General features: G+C 38.9%; 1 protein-coding gene across 1 annotated transcript in view; it reads left to right on the forward strand.

The window, feature by feature from the left end:
• Positions 1-22,096, forward strand: part of Mctp1 (multiple C2 and transmembrane domain containing 1) — a 570,389-nt gene that overhangs the window by 401,012 nt on the left and 147,281 nt on the right. The window contains exons 11-15 of the mRNA XM_055604040.1: positions 3,649-3,751; positions 5,676-5,778; positions 6,112-6,213; positions 6,641-6,715; positions 8,547-8,666. Of these exons, the coding sequence (XP_055460015.1) occupies positions 3,649-3,751; positions 5,676-5,778; positions 6,112-6,213; positions 6,641-6,715; positions 8,547-8,666 (503 nt within the window). The remainder of the gene's footprint in view (positions 1-3,648; positions 3,752-5,675; positions 5,779-6,111; positions 6,214-6,640; positions 6,716-8,546; positions 8,667-22,096) is intronic.

A 22,096-nucleotide genomic window follows, 5' to 3' on the forward strand; every position in this document is an offset into this window, starting at 1 on the left:
TCAATAAAATATTAGAAATTAAGGGAGGGACTACTGGTATCCCACAGGTCTGCCTTGGGAGAAAAGTGAATAAGATGAATATAAGAGATTATATGATCTACACTTTAAGGTTTTTGGCTATTAAAAAGTTGCAAGAAGTAAAACTGTACCTCAGCCTTGGCCTCTGCCTTCCTTCCTTGCACTTGTAGCCATGTGGTGCTGAGGGAAAAGAAAGCATGGGCCCTGCAGCACCTTGTGTGCCTGCTGAGCCTCCATCAGAAGGAAGCTGCCCAGGTGCAGAGAAATGCATTGCAGAGTCAAAACAGAATGACAAAGGACTGAAAATTCATAGATAATTGATGGTTTGCTTCTCCTGTCCTGGTTTTCTGAATGTTCCTACTTGCTTAAGGGGCAATAATCAAGCTGAAAAATTAACGAACTGAAAAGCCAGTATTTTAAAGCAGCATTTAGCAAGACAAGTCAGTACACTGCCTGTAGCTACTTCTTTAAAGATAAAACTGTAATGTGTGCTTATTAATGTGAAGTGATGGAAGTTCATTGTGTACTTTGCTATTGTTGAAACTGATGGTAGTTTGTAACTGCCCTTGATCACACAGTGTCAGAAGGTGCTTTCTAAGCTAGTGAAAAAAGACTAGTGTTCAAAGACTTGACATTGCATCTATTGCTTATATAATAAAAAGATTCCTTTTTAGAAAAAGATGAATAAAATGTCAATAAACTTTCTTTATCTATTTATTACATCCCTTATTTTTGAGATTACTGCAAACCTTCTCATATACCCATCCTTGCTCTCTTTCCAATCCATGGCCTCTCTTTTCAATAACTGTTATTTCATGCACAGATTCCTAAACTCAACCTACTCAATCTGTACAATGTTATGCAGCTGTATGTTTTCAGGGCTGACCATTTGGTACTGGACAACCAACTGGCGAGCTCTTCCTTGGGTGCTGTTTCTACCACTCTGTATTCCTCGGTTGCCTGTGGTTTTTAAAACAAACTTTCTTTTCTCTTCTTTGCAAAATTCTAGAGATAAATAGACTAGAATTAAGACTCATTGCTGACTGCTTTTTCTACCCACAATCCTAAATAAAATGACTGAGCTAAGCTTGATGAATTGTTTTTCATCTGCAAGTAATGCCACAATAGGCATTATATGAGATATAAAAACATATTAGAGAGTTTAGCACTAACATTGATAAAATTACAATGCTTCTACTTTCAAAAGACACACAGGATCCCGTCACCTTTTAGCACCTGGATTGTGGGACTGGCTCCTGCTGGTCTCTCTAGCACTCTCATTGGCCTCTACCTTATTCTTCAGATAGCATCAGCTCATATCATTTAGCAACTCAAATTCCTTCACAGCAACTTCTCCCGTAAGAGTAAGAGCTGTGTTTTTCATGGCTGTTTTCTTTATCGCTGCCTATCACCTAGCACACACATTCCCATCTAACCCCGTCATCTGGCTTCCTGGGTAGTGCCTGCAAGGCGGGCACAGCCACTTCTCCAGCCCTTTCAGTCTTGGTTCCTCCAGGCAGAGCCCAGCTCCCTCTTTTACCTCATCTCTGCATCATTTTTCCAGCCAGACATGTTCTCCCATCCCTTGAATATTCTGTGCACGCAAGCACTCTACATTACACTCACCTGAAACAAGCTGGAATGGAGTCATCTTCTTCAATGCAAAATCCATGAGGACAGGAATGATTTCAGTTGTTCTGCACATTACTAGTTTTCTAGCAGATACAATACTGATCATGATAGAGCAAGGAAGGTTTGTCAACTATAGGAATCTGTAATCTAAATTACTTCATTTTTCCTGTGTTTGTTATCTGCTGATAACTAAGATGTGGCATTATTATTAGAAAAATTCTTGCCTAAAGGTTTACATATAAATATTTTCCAAAAGCTATTTGTGACTTCCTTTGTATGCTGGTATCAGAATTTTATGAAATAAAATTAAGTTACTAAAGTGACAAGTGAAACACATTACAATGTGTTTTAATGAACAAAATATTTCCAGCACTGTCTTTTACAGTGTGCAACAGTTGGAAATGAGAGTGGAGAGGGTCAGAGCCAGATTCCATAAAACTGGGCAGGGAGGAGCAAAGCATGTAGTAAAGTTTTCACCAGACATTAAAGAAGACCAGTTCTTCATTCTTTGCTGAAAGCAATCGTCAAAACCCAAAACTGAGGAAACCACCATCATGTCACATTTGCAATTATGTTGGGTTATATGAGACTATGGAATTAACACACACACTTAATCTTTTTCAATATGAAATTAATAAGCTAAAGGTGAGTTAAAGCTTGTACCTCTCATTAAAGTATCATCCTATGAAAAATAAATATATTCCTGTATGGGAATACACAGCTTCTCTGTCACTGATAGCTAATAAATTCTTTCCCATTAAAAATTAATTGGAAACCTTGAATGATATTTAAGCTTTCACACAAGTGTAAACTACTGTGGCTACAGTTCACAATGCGTTTAAAACAATTGTTCTTTATCATTAAAGTTAATAATATGCACATTAACCTCTTATGTAGTCTAAATCAATATTGTAGTTTAAAAGATATGACCTCTGGACAGCTTTGTCTAAATATTGATTCATTGTCATTTGTATAAGGTATCAAACAAATTACATGCTGAATCAAGAGCATTCATTGCTGTTCTCACAGTCTCTGACTTCATGACTTCTTATAAGACAAGACATGATCTGACAAAACCATTGAGAGCACTCCCACGTGTAACTGTGGGTCATTCGAGTGCAGAGCAGCATGGCTGTGGATGGAGAACGTCCAGGCCCTTTCTTTCCAGGGACATCGGGAAAGCAATGCCACTCTTGACTTCCTGTTGATGTTAGGTTCCAAGCAGCAGACGTATCCAGTCTCGCGGGCAAACTCACTTTCTAGGAAACCCGTGGATATTTCAGGGGAAAGCCACTCAGCCAGAGTCAGACTGAAGTGCTGTCACTTGGCAATATAGCCATTTTGCTCACAATAAACTTATTTGGAAGTCCCTGTGATGAGTCCCTAGTAAATCAGATAAGTTATGAAGTTAAAGTGACTGAATAGTTAGAACATTCATGATGGGACCAACGAATGCATACAGTGCAGGCACACCACACTTTCTCATAGCAGCTATATCATGGCCGGCTCTGTGATCACCTCTTCCTGAGGGGAGCAGCCTTAGCAGGCCACAGAAGACAATGCAGCCACTCCTGGTGAGACCTGATAGGCTAGGATCAGAGGGAAGGGGAGGAGGATCTCCCCTATCAGTGGACTGGGAGAGGGACACGGGTGGGGAAGAGGGAGGGTAGGATTGGGAGGGGAGGGAGGAGGGAGGTACAGGGGGGGATACAGAGTGAATAAACTGTAATTAATAAATATAAAAATAATTTTAAAAAATTACTGAAGATCAAAAGTCAAGCATTTAGTCTCAAGTTCTAGATCTCTGTAAATCATAGCAATTGCTAATATCCAGTTACACCTGTTTTGATGGGATTAGTTTTTTAACTTGTAAGCTTTTTCACTTGTTGTTTATTATAAAACTTTTTGGGGAGGATCGGGGTCACAAAGGACACGATCACGATAACATCAATGCAGGGGCTTTATACGCTAAAAGCATCCACCCCAAATCTCTCATAGGTAAAAGCGACCCATTCTGTGTGGTGGAACTGAACAACGATAGGCTGCTCACACACACTGTCTACAAAAACCTCAATCCTGACTGGAACAAAGTGTTCACATTGTAAGTAACCACCACTCTGTGCTGGCTTAAGAGTGAGAGTGTGAATGCAGTTTACCCGAGACGTGTGTGTGCGTGTGTGCGTGTGCGTGCGTGCGTGCGTGTGTGCGTGTGTGTGTGTGTGTGTGCGTGCGTGTGTGCGTGTGTGCGTGCGTGTGTGCGTGCGCGTGTGCGTGTGTGTGTGTGCGTGTGCGTGTGTGCGTGCGTGTGTGCGTGTGTGTGTGTGTGTGTGTGCGTGCGTGTGTGCGTGCGTGCGTGCGTGTGCGTGGGTGTGTGCGTGTGCGTGTGCGTGTGCGTGCGTGCGTGCGTGCGTGCGTGCGTGTGTGTGTGTGTGTGTGTGTGTGTGCTCCCTGGTTCACAATTCAGCACATCTGCCTGCCTTTGCTAATTATAGATTTTCAAACCTCCCACCTTCTGGAGAATGAAACTTGGGAGAGTGGGTATGTCCCTTTTCTTTGTTTTCACTACTTTTTTTCTCCTGTGCTTTTTATGTGGCCTGACTAAGGGTTTTGCTCCCGTCCCTGAATCTGCATACTGCTTCTTCCTTTTATATTTGCTATTGAAATTCTTCCCAATTGCATTGACACCAAGAAGGACAAAGCTCTATTTGTTCCATCACTGAAATCAGCAAACACTCCAGTCGGGAATTTGACAGATGCTCAGTTTGGGCTTGTTTCATTTTAGCACAATAAGGACATTAAGCATTGTGCTAGCTCTCAAAACAACCCCTGAGTTAATTTTCCTTTTGTTTTAAAAAGTTTGTGAATCTTTTCCCCTGTGCACTGTATATGTTGTTTGCATGATGCACCATAGCAGCCTCTGTGTCCCTTTTTTAAAATTGAGCTGCAGAGAAGGGTTTCCACAAAGAAAAACTCCAAGCAGAAGTACTTAACAGATTTCCAACATGGTTTTATTTCTTGTACATGAAAAACCGCTAAATTCCTCATTAGTTCCTTATAATGTCTCTGCTTAAGAGCCAGTAACTAATCAGCTTCAATTATCTGACCAATTTATTTTTAAGGAATTCCACATTTTTCTGAGAGACGAAAGCACAGTCAGGAGGCTTGCATGCCTAAGAGGACTGTGGAGAGTGTTTTCTCTAGAGCACATAATTGAATGAATAGGTTTGATTATTATCAAAGCGATTAATTGATTGTTCCCTGACAAAGCCTCTTTTTCATGTGCGGTTGTGGTGTTTAGTAATGAATATATTCTTTTTTGTTTTCTCTTAATTCATATTTTCTTGGAAAACGATTTGATTAAAATATAAATGCTGCCAACCATTGACACTTATTTTTCTTGAAACAGAAATATGAAGAACCCACACAGTTTTTACTATCATATATTTTCTTTGAAGCTTACTGGAATATTAAATAATTTCAAAATTCAAGGATAGTACTATACTTATCAATGCTACATTTTCTGTTTTTCTGCGATTGCTACAAACCTAATACAAATTTAACAAGTGTGTCAGTGAGAACTTTAAAAATATGTATGTTATTTTATTATAAAAATAATAACAGTTCATAAACCTATTGTAACTTGTACTGATAGCGAACCTTGTGAAATTCTATGTCAGAGTTATGAGATTTATGATTTATTGTTATAATGAGAAGAGCAGAAAAGCCTAAAGATTGCTGGGGATACTTAGTGATTTTTTTTCCAGTAATTTATCCTTTGCATATCCAGATCAAAAATGATAAGTCATTAAAAATATAACTGAAAGTTAAAATGTGACCCTTGGTGCTGTCATCTTAACTGCGTTATTGGGAATTCTGTCAGCTTTTACTCTGTCTGTATGCAAATAATACACATGAAAATACAGATACAAAAACCAGCTGGTACTATCTGAAATTTCAAAACGGTCTAGCTTTGCTTCACACTAATGGAATCTTCCTTTTTTTCCATGGGTATGTTCATTGTGCAGCAACATTAAAGATATCCATTCCGTTCTTGAAGTGACAGTTTATGATGAAGATCGTGACCGGAGCGCCGACTTTCTGGGCAGGGTCGCTATACCGTTGCTGTCTGTAAGTTTTATTCACCTGGTACACTCTTCTGTGTTGCTTTTGCTCAAGGAAGGAAAAAAAAAAAAAAAAACTCAGCCCCATGTCTGTCATTTCTCAGCAAGGTCTGTAATAACACTAAAATTTTTAACATACTCAATGCACGGCCATGTTGAATCCCATGATAGTTAATTTTTCTTGACAGACTTGATCCTGGTAATGAACAGGTACTTGTCAGAATTGCCACAGTTGTTTTGGGTTCTCTGTCAGTTTCAGCAGCTGGGGGTCAAAGGTCACTGGGGGAGTGTATTCAGTGGAGACCGCGAGACAGACGGCTGTCATGTCCTTTTCCCGCAGATTCAAAATGGTGAACAGAAAGCCTACGTCTTGAAAAACAAGCAGCTGACAGGGCCAACAAAGGGGGTCATCTATCTTGAAATAGATGTGATTTTTAATGCTGTAAGTCTTAACTTTGGCTTTTTTGTACTGCTAAAGAGTTCAGTTTCATGAAAGCTTTTGTTCCTGATTTGTAGAGAATTTCTGTCATTCCTCATTTTCTCTAAACCTTGATGTATCCCGGAGAATATGCTTCTGGCCCTGCTTGGCACACCCACGCTTGCTTTCCGCCAGAGTGGGGCTGCTGCTGCTGCTGCCTCTGCCTCTGCCTCTGCCGCTGCCGGCCGCCCGGGCTCCGCGGCTGCCTGCTCGCCTGGCTGCTGAGGGGCACGCGCATGCAAACGCAACTGTACACATTTATATTTTATGAGCACAGCAGCCAGGCCTTTGAAACTTTAGAAATTACTGCAAATTGAACTGCGTGCAAAAAACTTGTAAACAGTTGTAATATATGAACCCATAACAGACACATGTGTTGATGTATATATAGGTGAAAGCCAGCTTACGAACATTAGTACCCAAAGAACAGAAGTACATTGAAGAGGAGAACAGACTCTCTAAACAGGTAAAAAGCAAAGAAAGATTAATCCCTCTGGGAAGAACTGATTGTATCTGTAAAGCATCTAAGTAGATTCAAATAAACCTTGGAAGTCTGGAGGGGGGAAGTCTGTGGAAATTTTGATCACCTACATACTGAAATGGCTTTCTTTCTTTCTTCCTTTCTTCCATTCTTTCTTTCTTTCTTTCTTTCTCTCTCTCTCTCTCTCTCTCTCTCTCTCTCTTTCTTTCCTTCTCTTCCTTTCTTAACAAGATCAAGCAAGGTCGAAACCACACTAACACCTTGAACGGAGGTGGTGAGAAAGGAGAAGGGCCGCTGTAGGTCCAGCATCTGATGGCGTGGGCGACCACCCACAGGTGTGCTGCAGGTGTTCAGAGAGTAAAGCCCTCCCTCTAATCCAGCGAGGGACCATCCTTTAATTAGATTTTAACAATGGACAGTCAGAAGAAGTTTCACTGACATCTTCTACTAAGAGAAAAACCAGGAACTCTGATACTTCTTTTATGAATCTGTTATAAATTACCCTTTGTATTTATAAATAGTAACTTTAAATTTACTTTAATATCAACTTAAGAAAAAGTGATACCTATCCTTTTTTAAAAAAATGTTTAATACAGTTTACAAAACTAAAATGAAATATGTTCATTATGGCTATAAAGCTACTGAGCTGACTTCTACTGTGAAATGTTTGAGAATTTTCTGTGTAATGAGAAACTTTAAAATGTTTTTTTATTTTTAATCTAATAAATTCACCATAAAACAGTGAAAATTTTGGTGTTAAGCAATGTGTGTTACAAATTAAATACCTATGGAAATAGATAACCATATTATATTTCTCTATAATTATAGATAAAAATAATAAAATTTGTTCTTTAAGAAAAGTGCTAGGAACCAAGAAGAAAAACACACAGAAAGGGTCTCTGCCTGAACAAATTTTCAGATTTAGAAATGTGTATAACTGCCTTGCACATACATACATGTATTTTTATACTAATGTATTTTGCCATTTGAACTCAGTTAATTTTACATAGCTGTTTCTTTAAAATACCAGATACTGAAGTGCATTTAGAATAGCAATATATTAACTTGCAGGCATATGATTATTTTAATTGTGTTTCTGTATGTAAATTTTTAAACCATTATCTAGTTCATAGGCATTCTTTTTGCTGTTGAATTCATGCTATTGTTTTTTTATTTTAAATTTAAATTGTATCAGTTATCATGCATACTTTTTCTAATAAGAGGTTTTTCAACATACTTGATTACTATAAACATTTTCTAACTCTAAAATCATAAAAAAAAATAATGAAAAAATACAGGGTGTATTTAATGTGTAGGGAGGTGTGAGTCTAAGACAGGATCAATCCTACCAAATGATGAAAGTGTTTGAAACCGTGGTGCTTCCTATAATAAGCAACATTAAGCAGGTTCTTCTCTGAGATTCAAATCAAAACATTCTAAGGTAGCGAACTCACATTGAAACATCTTGAAATTAAACATTTAACTTACCTTAAAACAAAGGAGATCAAAATTAATACAGATTCACAATTTTGTAAATAGATTTTTTTCTAATGAGCAAACATGCCACCTTATATGCAAACATTATTTTTAAATACATATTTAGCTACAAAAATATTCGTCCCGTCTAGTTCTTTCTACTCTTTCTATTACAACTCCCTCTCCTCTAACTAGTAAGACAAGCAGCGTGGTGTGCCTCTGTGACCTTATGCTTTTCTGGATCCTTGCTAAATCACCGGTTGCTTGAAGAACTATCAGAAAACACTTGATTGTTTTCTGTCTTGTAAATTCTAATACTGTTTTTTCATTGTCTTTACAGTTGCTTCTGAGAAACTTTATCAGAACGAAGCGTTGTGTCATGGTGCTTGTAAACGCGGCGTACTACGTTAATAGTTGCTTTGACTGGGACTCGCCCCCACGGAGTCTTGCTGCTTTTGTGGTATGATCATACTGTATTACTCGTCCATTGTTATTCACCACATTCAGTGGTCTTAGCTCCACGTCTCTGTGGCTATAGTAACAGTTATGTTGATAGAGCCATTTAAAAACTCCTATTTTGAGATTTGACTGGACAGATTTGCTGTGGGCAGGAACCTGATGGATTGCTCAAGGTCTGAATCCAAGAATGTATTCCTCAGATTTCCGGAACACAAGACATCTCAGCCAAAGTATAATTTTCTCTGACACTTATAAAGTAAAATTTTGCATATTGTACAATTCTAGATCCCAATAGGAAAGCCAAAAAAAAAAAAAAAAGTTCTCTGTGTAAAACAACGACAGTGGTAACAGCCTCGGTCATCCTCGTTTTGATTTTATTCATTCTGTAAGTATTTTGTCAAAATAGAAATATCACTGACAGTAGAATGCTGGTTGACAAGACTGTAATATGTGACTCAAGCAGAGAGGGATGTGACCTATTTAAGAGATGTTTCTGTGGTTTCTAGTTTTTAAAAAGTCACAAGTGAGAATGTAATCGACCCAAATATTCTCCTCACAAGGTTCATCCTGTACCCTTTTACACTGATTATTTCAGACCTGATGGTAGGCCAACTGGCAGGGGCAGAAAAATCTAAAAAAGGTTCTTCCTCTCCGTGTAGCCAGGAGCCTCTCCACTCAGGCTATTTCTGCTTGTTCAGTGTTTTACTTGAAGTTTCTGTGAAGTCCAGCTTTCTGAAATTCTTTATTTTGTGTGTGTTAGGAAATGCACCTTATGCTTCCTTGTAGTTGCCAGTTTTGCAAAATACGACATTATTATGAGGGCTTGCAGAAAGGCCTTAATTAGAGTAACAATCAACTTTTTTAGTGTTGCCATTCAAATGAATGTATGCTTTCAGATCTTAGAGCTTAGATCTTCCTCACTGCCTCTGTATGGAACTTTTCTAATGTCTGAGCACATGAACAAAGCCTGCATATGTCTCTTTGTGTTGTAAGTAACTGGAGAGTAAGCAGCCTTCTTGCCATAGACGCGTTGTCCCCTTAAAGAAAGTGACCGCTGTCATCATTGTTTGAAAAAAAATATTTTTTTCTCTCTATACTCTTTTAACGCCTCTCACATAATAAATATATTGGGGGTATTCTGATTTTTTATTAACATAGAGGCATTATGATATTAAGCATATACTTTACATCATTACTTTCAGGTTCTATGTGGCCTTATAATAACAATAAAACTCTACTGAAAATGTCTGCTGCCATTTTTGATTGACCGTCCTTAACTCCATTCTCCATAGCTGTAAGTGAAATTTGAAAACATAAAAATGTATGTAATCACATCAAGGCATTATTCAAGAACATTCATTATGGGTTATTTGGCCTTACAGCATGTTCAATGAAACTGCAAAAACTTCTTCCTGCTTCCAAAGGTCATTCGTAAAATTAATTCAAGATGGCCGACCTTTTTCACAATCTTCTTCTGATTCTGGAAAAAAAAAAAAAAAAAAATATATATATATATATATATATATGCACTGAAACTGAGAGACATAGGTACCTGCATGTAAGCTGTCTTACAGTGACCTCACTGGAAGGAAGAAAAGCACAGTGCCTGCCTTAGCCAGTAGCCAGCTGTAATAGCATTCGTCCTAGAAAACACAAGCCAAATGCAAGAGCTTTGCCCAAAAAGACAGTGGGATAAGAAAGAGAAAGGTAGGAGACAGGACTGAAGCCAGGGATGAAACAAGAGAGCACGTGACAAAATGTGAAGAAACAATATTAACCATTTCATTGGAAAAAAGAAAAAGTTATTGCACTTTATTGAATGTGATTGAAGTAGTGAATCACAAAGCCCACCTTCCTTTGCTTAGACTCCAAATGGGCCTCCACAGTCCCAAGAACTCGGCGCCTTCATGGTGTTCTACCATCCCGTGAAGACTACCTAGTGGTTAGTGGGCTTCCAGCATAAAAGTCCAACCAAATCTTTTCAATGAGGCTGCCAGTCTAAAATGTTTTCTTGTAGGGAGAAACTCCAAATAAATAATGGTTAGGTTGTTAAATCCTGATAATAACTTGTTAATACTATCAAAGCAATTTTCCCTATAATTTTTATATGAAACTAAAACTCTGTTGTAATCTCTTATCAATAATCTACTTAATTGTTGATTGAATTCTTATATAAAAGGATTAATACAAACAAGAATTAATATTTATCAGGTGCTCTATGTGCCAAGGAATTATTGTTCATATATAAATATCTAAGAATACTCTTGCACTAGAGAATTTTATATTTTCTTTTTGCATTTTGTATCAATGATTATTATTTATTACAATTTATTCACTTTGTATCCCGGCTGTGGGCCGCTCCCTTGCCTTCTCTCAATTTCAACCTTCCTCCCTCTTTTTCCTCTATGCCCTCCCCTAGTCCACTGATAGGGGAGGTCCTCCTCCTCTTCCATCTGACCCTAGCCTCTCAGGTCTCATCAGGACTGGCGGCATTGTCTTCCTCTGTGGCCTGGCAAGGCTGCTCCCCGCAGGGGGAGGTGATGAAAGAATTTAGTATTTCAACAACATCATACTGTAGCTTCTATTATTTTCCCAGCTATAGATGAAGAAAATAAGGTACATAAAAGTACCTTGCCTTATACCACACACTAGATATTCTTTTCTATAGAAGCCTTTGAGATGTACACCTTATAATCACATTATAATTCAGAAAAGAAAACCTCTGTGAAATTTTTTGCCTATCATACAGAGAGTAAATCAGGTATCTAAAATCAAAATGTTTCTAAGTTGTCATTGCATAAGTTGGCCTTATTAGGACAATTTGATGAAAAGAACTGATTTCCTTTAGATGAACATAAGCAGTACCCATTGTTATAAACATATTGTTCCCATCATGCCCTGTTGACAGAGCATGAGTCTATTATTATAATATTGGTTCCATTTGGCCCATTTTTCCCCTAGCTGCAGCTGCCTCATGGAGGACATGCATTTGAACCATTATGTGGCTTAGTTTTAGGCCCAGATCAGTAAGTTTTTTAATGTTTAAATGATTTTTTCCTATTCCATGTTGGTTTTCTCTTCTAATTTAATTCTCTAAATAAAATAAATAAATGTAGAATAGTGGGTCAAAATGGAAGAAAACAATCATATTTTGCATTTCAGTGTCAAAAATATGGACAGCAACCACACTTCCCAGCACAACCGGGGTTGTGTTGCTGGGATTTCAGGAAATAGAGATGAAATCATTGGGGAAGGAAATGGCAAAAGGAAAGTAAACAGGCTCTGGGAACAGCCTTGTCTCTGAGCACTATGGGTTAGCTTTGTAATTTTTTGATGAATATTATCTTCCTAGGAGAGCTCTGTTGCATATGGTGTAGAAGGCACCGCTTGTCCTGAGGAGTCAGCTATTGTAGACCTGGAAATCTCTCATAAATTGGACTAATTGTCATCAGGCTCTTGACCAGACATTTGTGTTCTTGTGGAAGTCAGTGAGTGCAAAATGGAAACAGAGAGAGAGAGAGCACATTCTTTATTTTTAGTACTGTCATTTCTCACTGTAATGAGCACAAAAATAATTGGAAAACTGAGCTATCAGTAAAAGGACACACTTCAGTGTGCGTCAGAGAGTTATTCTGCAGGACAAACTTTAATCTTTAGATGTGATTGTAGATAATTTGTGGTGCCATCTGTCCATTTGGAATTGTTTTAGCCTTTTCTGTCGTTGTACAGTAAGTGCTGCTGTGTTTAACATTAACATTTGATATTTTACACATTTAATTTCTGTTCTGCTGTGTGGTCCTTGGGGAATGAAACCCTGGTGCTACATGAGAGAGACAAAGTATTGATCAGTTAACATTTCAGCTACATTTATGTATGTCGCAAAATTAATGAAAATGCCAGACAAAAATGTCAGAGTGCACAAAAGGTAGAATTTAAATTTGATACTTTAATGAAAAGTCTTAAGATGTGCATTATCAAAAATGTCCTCCTGCCTTTAAAGTACAATTTCACACAGAATAACTAACAGGAAACACATATTTTACTTAGAGGAAGAACGAACATGAATAATGACAAGATATCAGCTCCTCATGGCACCTTGTATTACAAATGGCATGTTTGAATGCATAGCTGTTAGCCATAAAATACACTCGTTCCTATTTGAGGAGCTGTTGGCTCCAACCCTCTATTCTGGCCAACCCCTGGCGGGCTTCCTAGTAAGATGCTGGCCCTAGTTTTGCACCCCTCTCTTTGGCATCCCCTCATGAGTGTGTGGTGTGTGTGTGTGTGTGTGTGTGTGTGTGTGTGTGTGTGTGTAAATAGTAATTCATTATAGCTACTGGTCCATGATCTATCCTTTCTCCACATTTTTCAATATCTGCTCTCCTTTGCTTCAAGACAATCGTGTCCTATCTTCCCTCAAGCCACACTTTTGTAAAGGACTGTTGTAGGACCACATTCTCTCTCAGAAAAGCTGGGTCACTGTGGAGGTAGAGAAAACAAACAGGCCTTATACATGCATAGAGTGATGTGCAGGAGGTATGTAAAAGCAAATGTTAAAAAGTTTAATGTAGCAAATGAAGAAACCACAGGACAAAGAAGAGGGCATGACCTTGAGCGGGTGATAGGAATGAAGAGCAGTCAGCATGATTCGCTATGTGTCTTCTGTAGAGGGAGCCTGGTGCTATTAAACAAGCTAGGGAGTTTTCTAACAATTAGCACAAGCCATAAAGGCACTGGAAGTGGCCTTCATTATTAGGGACTAAAAAGGCCACATTACTCAAGGGGAAATGCCAACGTGAAAATACAGGCATCTCTGCATAACTTGAGGTCCAAGTCTTAGCGTACATAGAAGATGCAGGATCATTATGCTAGATCTAGTGAAAAGCACTTTACACTTACAGCAGATTTGGGGAATTTAACAGATACCAGTAATATGGCATCAACAAAGTTATGGCAATTTTCAAATTATTTTTATAGGAGCATTTTTGTTGTTGCAATTAATTTTTTAGAGCTAGCAAAAAAGGGAACTGTTCCAGACACACCTTTTCTTTCCCCACAGCAACGAAGAAGCCCTGAAAATCAGAGAAACAGCACCCGTGAAACATGACGCACTTGTGGCAGTCTTGTCTGTGTGCTCATGAATTTTTCCCCAAGTCTTTTACCCACCATTCATAACATATGCTTTCTCCCTCAGTAAACTTGTGTGATTTAGAAAACTAGACCTACAATGTACATCAATTTTAAGTTATGTTGAACTTTACTTCACCAATGTGTGAAGAAAAACAGTTGCCTAGCATTTTATTGATTTAGGAAACTCTATACCTCTAAAGTTACTTAAAATTCCTTTTACATAGTCAAAAATGTTGACAGTTATCAATTTCTGACAGGCTGAAGGCAAGATTCATATGGAAAATTGATATTCAAGATACTTCTCCCCAAACTTATCTCAATTCCTGGTGAGAATTTTTCTTCAAATATCATCCTTGATTATACAAAAAGTTAATAGATTGAGTTTTCTTTCACATTGTGTATAAAGTCTTACAACTGCAAGAACTTCCTGGAAAAAGCCATCATTTAGAATATGTAGAGTTTCAGAACTGATCACATTAGCTAAAGTCAACCCCAAGCTTTGGAGGCACAGGAAGCCAGGTGATAAGGAACGGGGCATGTCCTGCAGTCCTCCCAGAGGGAGCTGCTGTCGGTCGTGGAGACCAGCACGCGCGGTCACTCTCCCTTTGGTTTGTAGTGTTATGCATTACACCCAGCACGCAGTCCAAAGCACGCTTCCTTCTTTTTGAGCGATGCTGGTGCCCTTTTGGTTTACCGTAATAGATGTCCACAAACAGACTTTCTGGTCTTTGAGGGAGATAATCACATAAACCTTGGGTCTGTTATGCTTTGAAAAGCATATTCCTCCTAAATTTTATTTTATATTTACAAGAGCAGGAATTGAATCCTGGAGGCAGCTCATACTCAGACTTTCTACGATCTCAGCTCTCCCTCATTTATCCTCTAGTGTGAATGGTGCCGTGCCATCATCCAGGAAAGCTTTATACTGCAGGTAGGAATAGTAAAACCATTTCACTTTTGCCAAGGCATGTGTTGCTATTCTGTACCATAAGTAAGCATTAAGTACGAACATTACCAGTGTAAGCAGGATACTACGTTAAGTTCAAGAGGCCACCTGCTCATGAGTTTTAGAGTTGGGGTGGTGCTGGAGCACAGGCACCAAAGCTCACTCTCACAATGTGCTTATTTTGTTTTTCCTGGTTGGGCATTGTCCCATTTCACCTTGTATTAATTATGAGGTCCCTTAAAACCACTTAGTTCACAGCTGAATTGACTAGCAATCATAAAATATTTTAAACGAATAAAAAATGTCTGTTTGTCTCCAGATTCCTAAATCAGTGTTCTTTTCCTAGAGGAATTTCTACATACCTTCAAACTTCAATTTAAATCAAGGGGCACACTTGTTGAGGAAAGCAGCAATTTATTTTCATCGCAAACCTTATTACTTAAAGTAGTTTTCAAATAAAAGTATTTTTAAATGAGCTAATTATATGATTCACTGTAGTTGATAAAATAACAGCAATACCTCCAGCAGATGGTGGTAAATTATAATAGAGCAAATCATAATTCAGTCTAGTGGTCAGTTAGGTCTTTCTGTGGTTTCATGCCCTTCTACGTCAAGCAAACATTAGCAAGTTGAAGTGCGGTATCTTCTCCTATTTCTCTAATCTGACTAGTTCTGAGGGTATACCTAAGAGAGTGTGCTCATCGCTCACCAAGTGAGGCACTGACATGAAATTTCGGTGGTGAACTTTTTCCTGTACTTGTTGTTCCCGCTTTCCCCGCCATTTAGTCACATTTGAACATAGTAATAAGAGCTGGACAGCCTTTGCCTCAGAGAGAGCTGTGAGTTAAACTGCATCAACAGCTTTTGTTGTGATGACAGAGGTTCAACACTCAAGTGAGGGGCAACACTTCAGAGATCACCGGGAGAGAAAAGGTGTTCACACCAGCCATTAGCATCTCTAAGAGAAATGCAGAGAAACTCAGAGAAGAGTGACGGGCAAACACAGGAAGCACACTGACTTGTAAATAGGTATTTGGATAGAAATGAAAGTCAGTTTGTATTTTCAGGGAGGAAAAAACATAAGATGGCAAAACTTGGTTTATATTTGGTCCTTAGGTTTTTACTTTTTCACATCATCTTACAGAGACTTAAATAAGAGAAATTACAGGTAAAGAACAGCTTGTCAGAGAGTGCTGACCTTCAGAAATAATGTTAACTTCTAAGGTTGTTTTCCGGCCCCACCAAGAACAAATGTGTGCCCTCACAGGAAAGTGTCCCCTGAGACGCTCCAAACAGGGCTTAGTACACACTTTGGTGTTGGTAACGAAGCCAACCTTGGCATTTCTGTAGTTTACATGCGACGCAGTCCAGCTCAGAGAAGGCATCTGTGACATCTATACAAAATTCTCGACCACATTAGAAGTTTCTTTCATAGAAAGATTGGTTTAGTTTTGAAAAATAAACAAACTCACAAGAGGATTTTCTTCCACATCTCAACCCCACTTGTGCTTTAAAGGAGCTCCATCAACATGGAGAAGTATGTGAACAACACTCTGTGCTACGTGGTATGGCCTCACTCATAACGAGGGTGCCTGGGTTTTACCCTGTGTGCAGTGTATTGACTAGTGATAGTGTCTAAGTTGCAGGTGTTTGCACTTGCGCATACAAGTACGTGAACACACGTGTGGACCTGGGGTCAGTGCTGATCGTCTTCCTCATTGCTCTCTGCCTTAGTTTTTGAGCAGGATCTCTCTCGAACCTGGAGCTTGCCGATTGGCTAGACTGCTGGGTCAGAGAGCTCCTAGATGCACCAGTGTCCAGCTGCCTCCGCTCTGGACTTAAAGGTGTTCTCTGCCTCCCGCTGTCCATGAACTGAGGTCTGCAGATCTCTGCAGCAAGTTCACTGACTGAGCCTTCTGTGTTCTTACGTGATTTTAAAAGCACATTTTATTAAATTCTCCATTGGAAAGGTGAAGGGAAAAGGAGATAAGACAGTGTTCTCTGGCCTGTTCTGCATGGCAAATTAACATTAAGATAAAAATTCAGTATAGCTACTTATCAACAATAAATGCATATTTGATTTTTTTTTATCTCATGTCACTAAACACAAATTATACTGTATTTTCTATAGTTGGTGTTCTATCTAGCTTCTGCAAGGAAACTTCTGCAGGTTTAAGTGTTTGAAGCAGGAATAATTATCCAGTTATGTTATAAAATGATGTCAAATTTAACAATCTCTCTTAGTCAGTAGGAAAGAGCTTTTGAATATAGGTTACCAGAGATAAATATAACCCACTAATTATCCACAAATTAGTACAGCAAATTTTATCAGAGAATGTTTTATTTTGAAGTTACACTAGAAAAGTAATAGTTGATTCTCAGGGAAAACTGTGGCCACATTTACATTTTCTATAAAGGCAGCAATATTGAAAGTGTTGAGCCAGCATGTGACTTCCTTAAATCTTTTAAATAGAGATTAATTCTTCTGTTACAAAAACCTACCATGTACCTCAACCAGGAGGCTTCAATTTAGAGCATTTTTATTCTATTATTTCCCCAATCTTTCAAATACACAGATCACGAGCTTTCTAGCAGTTTCATCCCTAAGCCCTAAACCTTAGTTGGGATGTACTTAAATGCAATGCTTTTAACACAGGCTACCTACCTCCAAAGACAGATGTCTGTGCTGTGAAACAGGCCCTTAGACCTTGGAGTATGTTTCCCCATCATGGCAATGCCGTGGATAATGGCATACCACTAAGCAAGCTTCAAAGAATGGAGGGAACCCATGGAGAAAGTAGAGCAAATAGACTCATGTCTTAGTGCAGAAGATGCCAAGAATACATCCACTCCAACCCCATCCTCAAAATAGTAGGCCTCATCATGACAAGGGCAAGGGGCTTTAAAAAGTAAAGAGTACATGGGCACTCAACAATGTAGTGAAGCCATTGAATGTTACATATAGAAGGGTATTTGGAAATGATTTTACAGTGAAGAAGCTGAAAGTGCAAAGAGATAAATGAGCCCCTAACTCAGCAATGATAAATCTCCCCAGTTGCTAGAAATAGTAATTTCAAAGACAGCAGCAATAAAAAGATAAAAAAGAGAAGATTACAAGTTAAATTGATTAAGTCCTTGATTAAGGAAAAAAGGGGTTTTGGCATTGTCTTTTGGAAGTCTTGAAGTATAAAATTGGACTCCAGACTCTTGGCATTTGCTGTAAAGGAATATATTGGGGAGAAAATTCCCTACGTGCTGTGGTAAATGAGCACTCAGTGTGGCTTATGTGTGTACGCCATGCTTTGGTGAACTTTTCAGTTAATGAAGCTTGCGTCCACTGCAGCTCTCCAAACTGCTGTGTAGCGAAATACAGTGACACAGAACCCTGAGAGCTCTCTTTGTGTTTCAGGTAAACCAGTGACAACAAGTGTTAGTTTGTCTCTAAGTATTAGGGGGAAAAAGCTAAAATGTATCTCCCATGTGTCAAGTCTGAATCATCATTGAGTGGAGTATGTGGCTCAAAGCACCCATGTTGACAAACAACAACAGAGTGATGGTTAAGTGAACTTTTCCATGGCTTACCTTTCCATTAGACTAAACAAATGCTAGGAAAGGGCTGTGTGTTTGAATCCCTTGAAACAATTGGTCGCTCTGAGGACATCACTGGGCACATCTTTGCCCAGCATGTACAAGCTCCTGGGAGTGAATAATCAACAAAAGTGGGCACCTCTTGTGATACCGTTTTCCCAATTTCCCTTCAAATTCCATAGGTCCAAATTTTTCAGCATAAAATTAAGCAGCATGATGTAATATTATGTTCCCTTATGAATGAGGGGAGGAACCAAAACAAAACTCTGGGTCCATTTTTACGAGTTATTTGAAAGCATACGGCGGTTCTCACTTTTTGATGTAGATTACTTGAAGTGGTGTTTGTTATAAACTTGGCGCACCAAGTTATTGGAGCTACTGAAGTGCACACAGCTAAATTAAATTGTCCCTAGGAATTGCTTTGAAGTTTTTAAGTAAAGGGACCTGTGGATGACTTAGGCTTGAATTATATTCATGGGCACAACATGGCTTTTTGTTTCTGAAGCCTATAATATTACAAAATTTGTATCAGTATGGAAAGGTAATTAATAAAGTTATATAGGGAAGTTTTCTACACTGGACCTAAAAGTAGGAATGATTCATAAGAAAAAGCATTCCATCATTCCAACAGAAAAGTATCAGTGACATATTAAGAACACCTGAGTTTTTTTTTTTCGAATTGATAAGAATGCCCAGCCTAAATTTAAGCAATGAAGAAATAGAATGTATTGTATACTGAAAAATGATATTCGCTAGTTTTTAAATCCATGATTCCAGGTGCTACCTGTAGTAATGAGGAACCAGTTCAGTCTGTTCTGCTGTATTGGATGACTGGCTCAAATGACCCCTGAGTGACGAACTTGAAGTTAAAGCTGCAGGAGCAGTAGATGAAGGCACACTGTGGGAGCAGGCGAGCCTGAGCATGGAGGCAGTGCAGCCAGCCTCCTAAGGCAGTGGGAGTCCTGCCTCTTCCCCTCTGTGAGAAGCATGCGGAAGAGTCATACTCATTATTTGTGTCACCCAATGAGATCAGCACGGGGACACCTCTCTGTATCTTAACTACCAAAAAGGGAGCACTCCAGTGTTTCCTGTTTCCTTCTCTGATTTCTCTGCATTTTCCTAGAGGGCAGAGATGTTAATTGAGTCCTGGAAGTTTAGGAGTGCTGAATGTAAACGGTTAAGGAGTTCAGGTGGAGGACAGTAACATTTTTTTCTCAATCGTTCTCTTTCTCTTTCACTTTCTCTTACTCTTTTTCCTTCTCTTTCTTTCTTGTTCTTTCTCTCTCCCTTCTCTCCCTTTCTTCCTCCCTCCCTCCAACCTTTTCCTTTCTTTCTCCCCCTCCTCCTTCCTTTCTCCCTCCCTTCAGTTCTCTCTCTCCCTTCTGTCTCTTTGTTTCAATCTCTCCCTCCCTCTCCCTTCCTCCATCACTTTCTTTTCTCTTCCCTCTCTCTTACATGTTCTTTCATCTTCTTTCAGACCTTTAACATCTCCTGTATTTACCAAGGTGGAGGTGTGGGGGGTCCCTGGGAAGAAGAAGACAAACAGTTTCTTCTGGGGGAGCAAAATGTCCATATCTGAGTGTCACCCCAGGTTGTGTCCCTCCTTCTGTTGAATCTGCTGCCTTGATTAGTTTTGCACATAACTTTTTTAAGTCTGGAGCAGTTCATGTACCCAGGCCAAACACATGTCCAGCCTTGGACTGAGAGAGGTAAAGTGGGCAAGGAACCAATTTCTGATGCTTCTTATCTGCAAATATACTTTAAAATCTTTCAAGGAACAGTCTCTGTTTACAATTAAATTTGCTCACAGATACTTTTTGATGTTTTGGGATTGCAAACTCTCTTAATCTTAATTCTGCTGGGTAGAAGTTGTGGTGGTGGTCTTACCCCACAGGCATACTGTTTTGAGTTTTGTTTCCAGTATAGAGCGTATGTTCCCTTTAACAGGACTGAAGAATGTTAAGTAGGCGTTTTTAATATTTGCTGCCTTTTTAATTATTACTTGTTTAGTGCAGCACTGTTAGCACAGGGATTCTGAGTTAATAAAAATGTCATAGTATTAGTGTATAAAACACTATGTAATTTTCCCCAGGTAATGATTAATGGCATAAAGCTATATTAACAATACTCTTAGTGTATTGCCCTTAAATATATTTGAATCCTGTGTTTATAAAGTAATTTATACTGAAATTCAGTAAGAAAATATTTGAAGAATTTAGTTAAACAATTTAATCCAACCATCTTTGGTACACGGATATTTTCCAATGGTTTATATTATGTTGATAGCACAAATATATACCTAAAAATTGATATTGAAAGTTTAAGCGCTGTCTTTATATTTGCAACAGTGACCTTATTGAGATTCATATCTCATCACACCGATCACTAACACAGTTGAAAAATAAAATTAACAAGCCATTGAGTTTTTATTACATATTACTTTTTGTTCACATAGATAAATGGGTTTCTTTTTCTCACTTTTTAAATGATGTTTCCCTGGCTTTGTTCCATGGCTGCAGCAGACTGTTAGTATGTATCTTTATACCATCAGAATGAGTGAGAGCTATCTGTATAAATTATTGATTCACCTGAGCCTACCAGTGATTCCGAGCTGAAAACTCTGGCAGCTTATCTGATAAAATGCTGTAACTAGCAGAGTGGAGTTACCTACCACAGCAACAATCGCCAGTCGGGAGGTCAAATGCCCTTTTACCTTTAGACCTGAACACCTGCAAATTGAGCTGTAGCCCATTCAGAATTTTAAGAACAGGTCCATTGTCACAGGAAGTAGAGTTTGTTTCTTGGAGAAAATTATGCCAGTTCTGGTTCTGAATGAAAGACAAGGCTTTTATTACTCAGGGGATATTAGGGCTGACTGCTTTTTTGAGAAAACAAATTTGCTGTAACTTTATCTGTAATTTAGTCCTGAATGGGTGCAAATAGACAACACATTGTATAGAGCGGAAAGAAGAAAAATGGGGGTTTGTTAGAGCTCCACGGGGGCTGTGTAACCATTCTGTTTCCGAGGGCAGTCTTATCAGCATAGTTTGCCTGCAGCCTTAGCACCAAACACCTGTTTTGGATTTTAGCTTCTACTAACACTGGAAAGTGAGGGGGTGACTAAAATTTTGGATGATAAAACACCAATCCTTTTTTTAAAAATTACTATATAGAATTTAGAGACTGGTCCTGTCCACAACTTGTAAAACAGGAGCATCCCTCATGAGACTGCCCTCGCCACAGCCCTGCGTGGAGCACACTGGCTGCTTCCCTGATATAAGAAGATCAAATTCATGGCTAGAGACAGTCCTCGGCCGGAGTGAGCTGCGCGCACTGCTCACGAGACTCCGGTTTAGCTTTCCAGGGCAACAGTGAAATGAGTGTTAGGGCCATGTGACAAGAGAAGGCGTGCTTTAGCTCCCGTGGCTGGAGGCCACACAGCATGAGAACCGGGGTCACACACTACTGGGGGAAACTCATTTCTCACGTTGGTCACCGACGTCAGTAACCTCAATAGCTGTCATGGAAACACCTAATTTTACAGTTTTGCAGTTGACCATGGACATCAGACAAAACTAGGTCACCAAACATTTTGAGCATATACTTATTCTAAACTCCAACCTAGTCAATTAGCACATTTTCTATTAAAAAACTTAAAGAGCAGTTTCTATAATTTAATAGTTACTCAGTTTTTCCACTCCTCAGCCTAATTTTCAGTTCTTTTCCGTGTCCACATAGGAATATATCAAAGCACACGCATAAGGCTC

Source organism: Psammomys obesus, unplaced genomic scaffold (assembly GCF_907164565.1).
Source record: "Psammomys obesus unplaced genomic scaffold, mPsaObe1.curated_primary_1811, whole genome shotgun sequence".
Classification (NCBI taxonomy): Eukaryota; Metazoa; Chordata; class Mammalia; order Rodentia; family Muridae; genus Psammomys; species Psammomys obesus.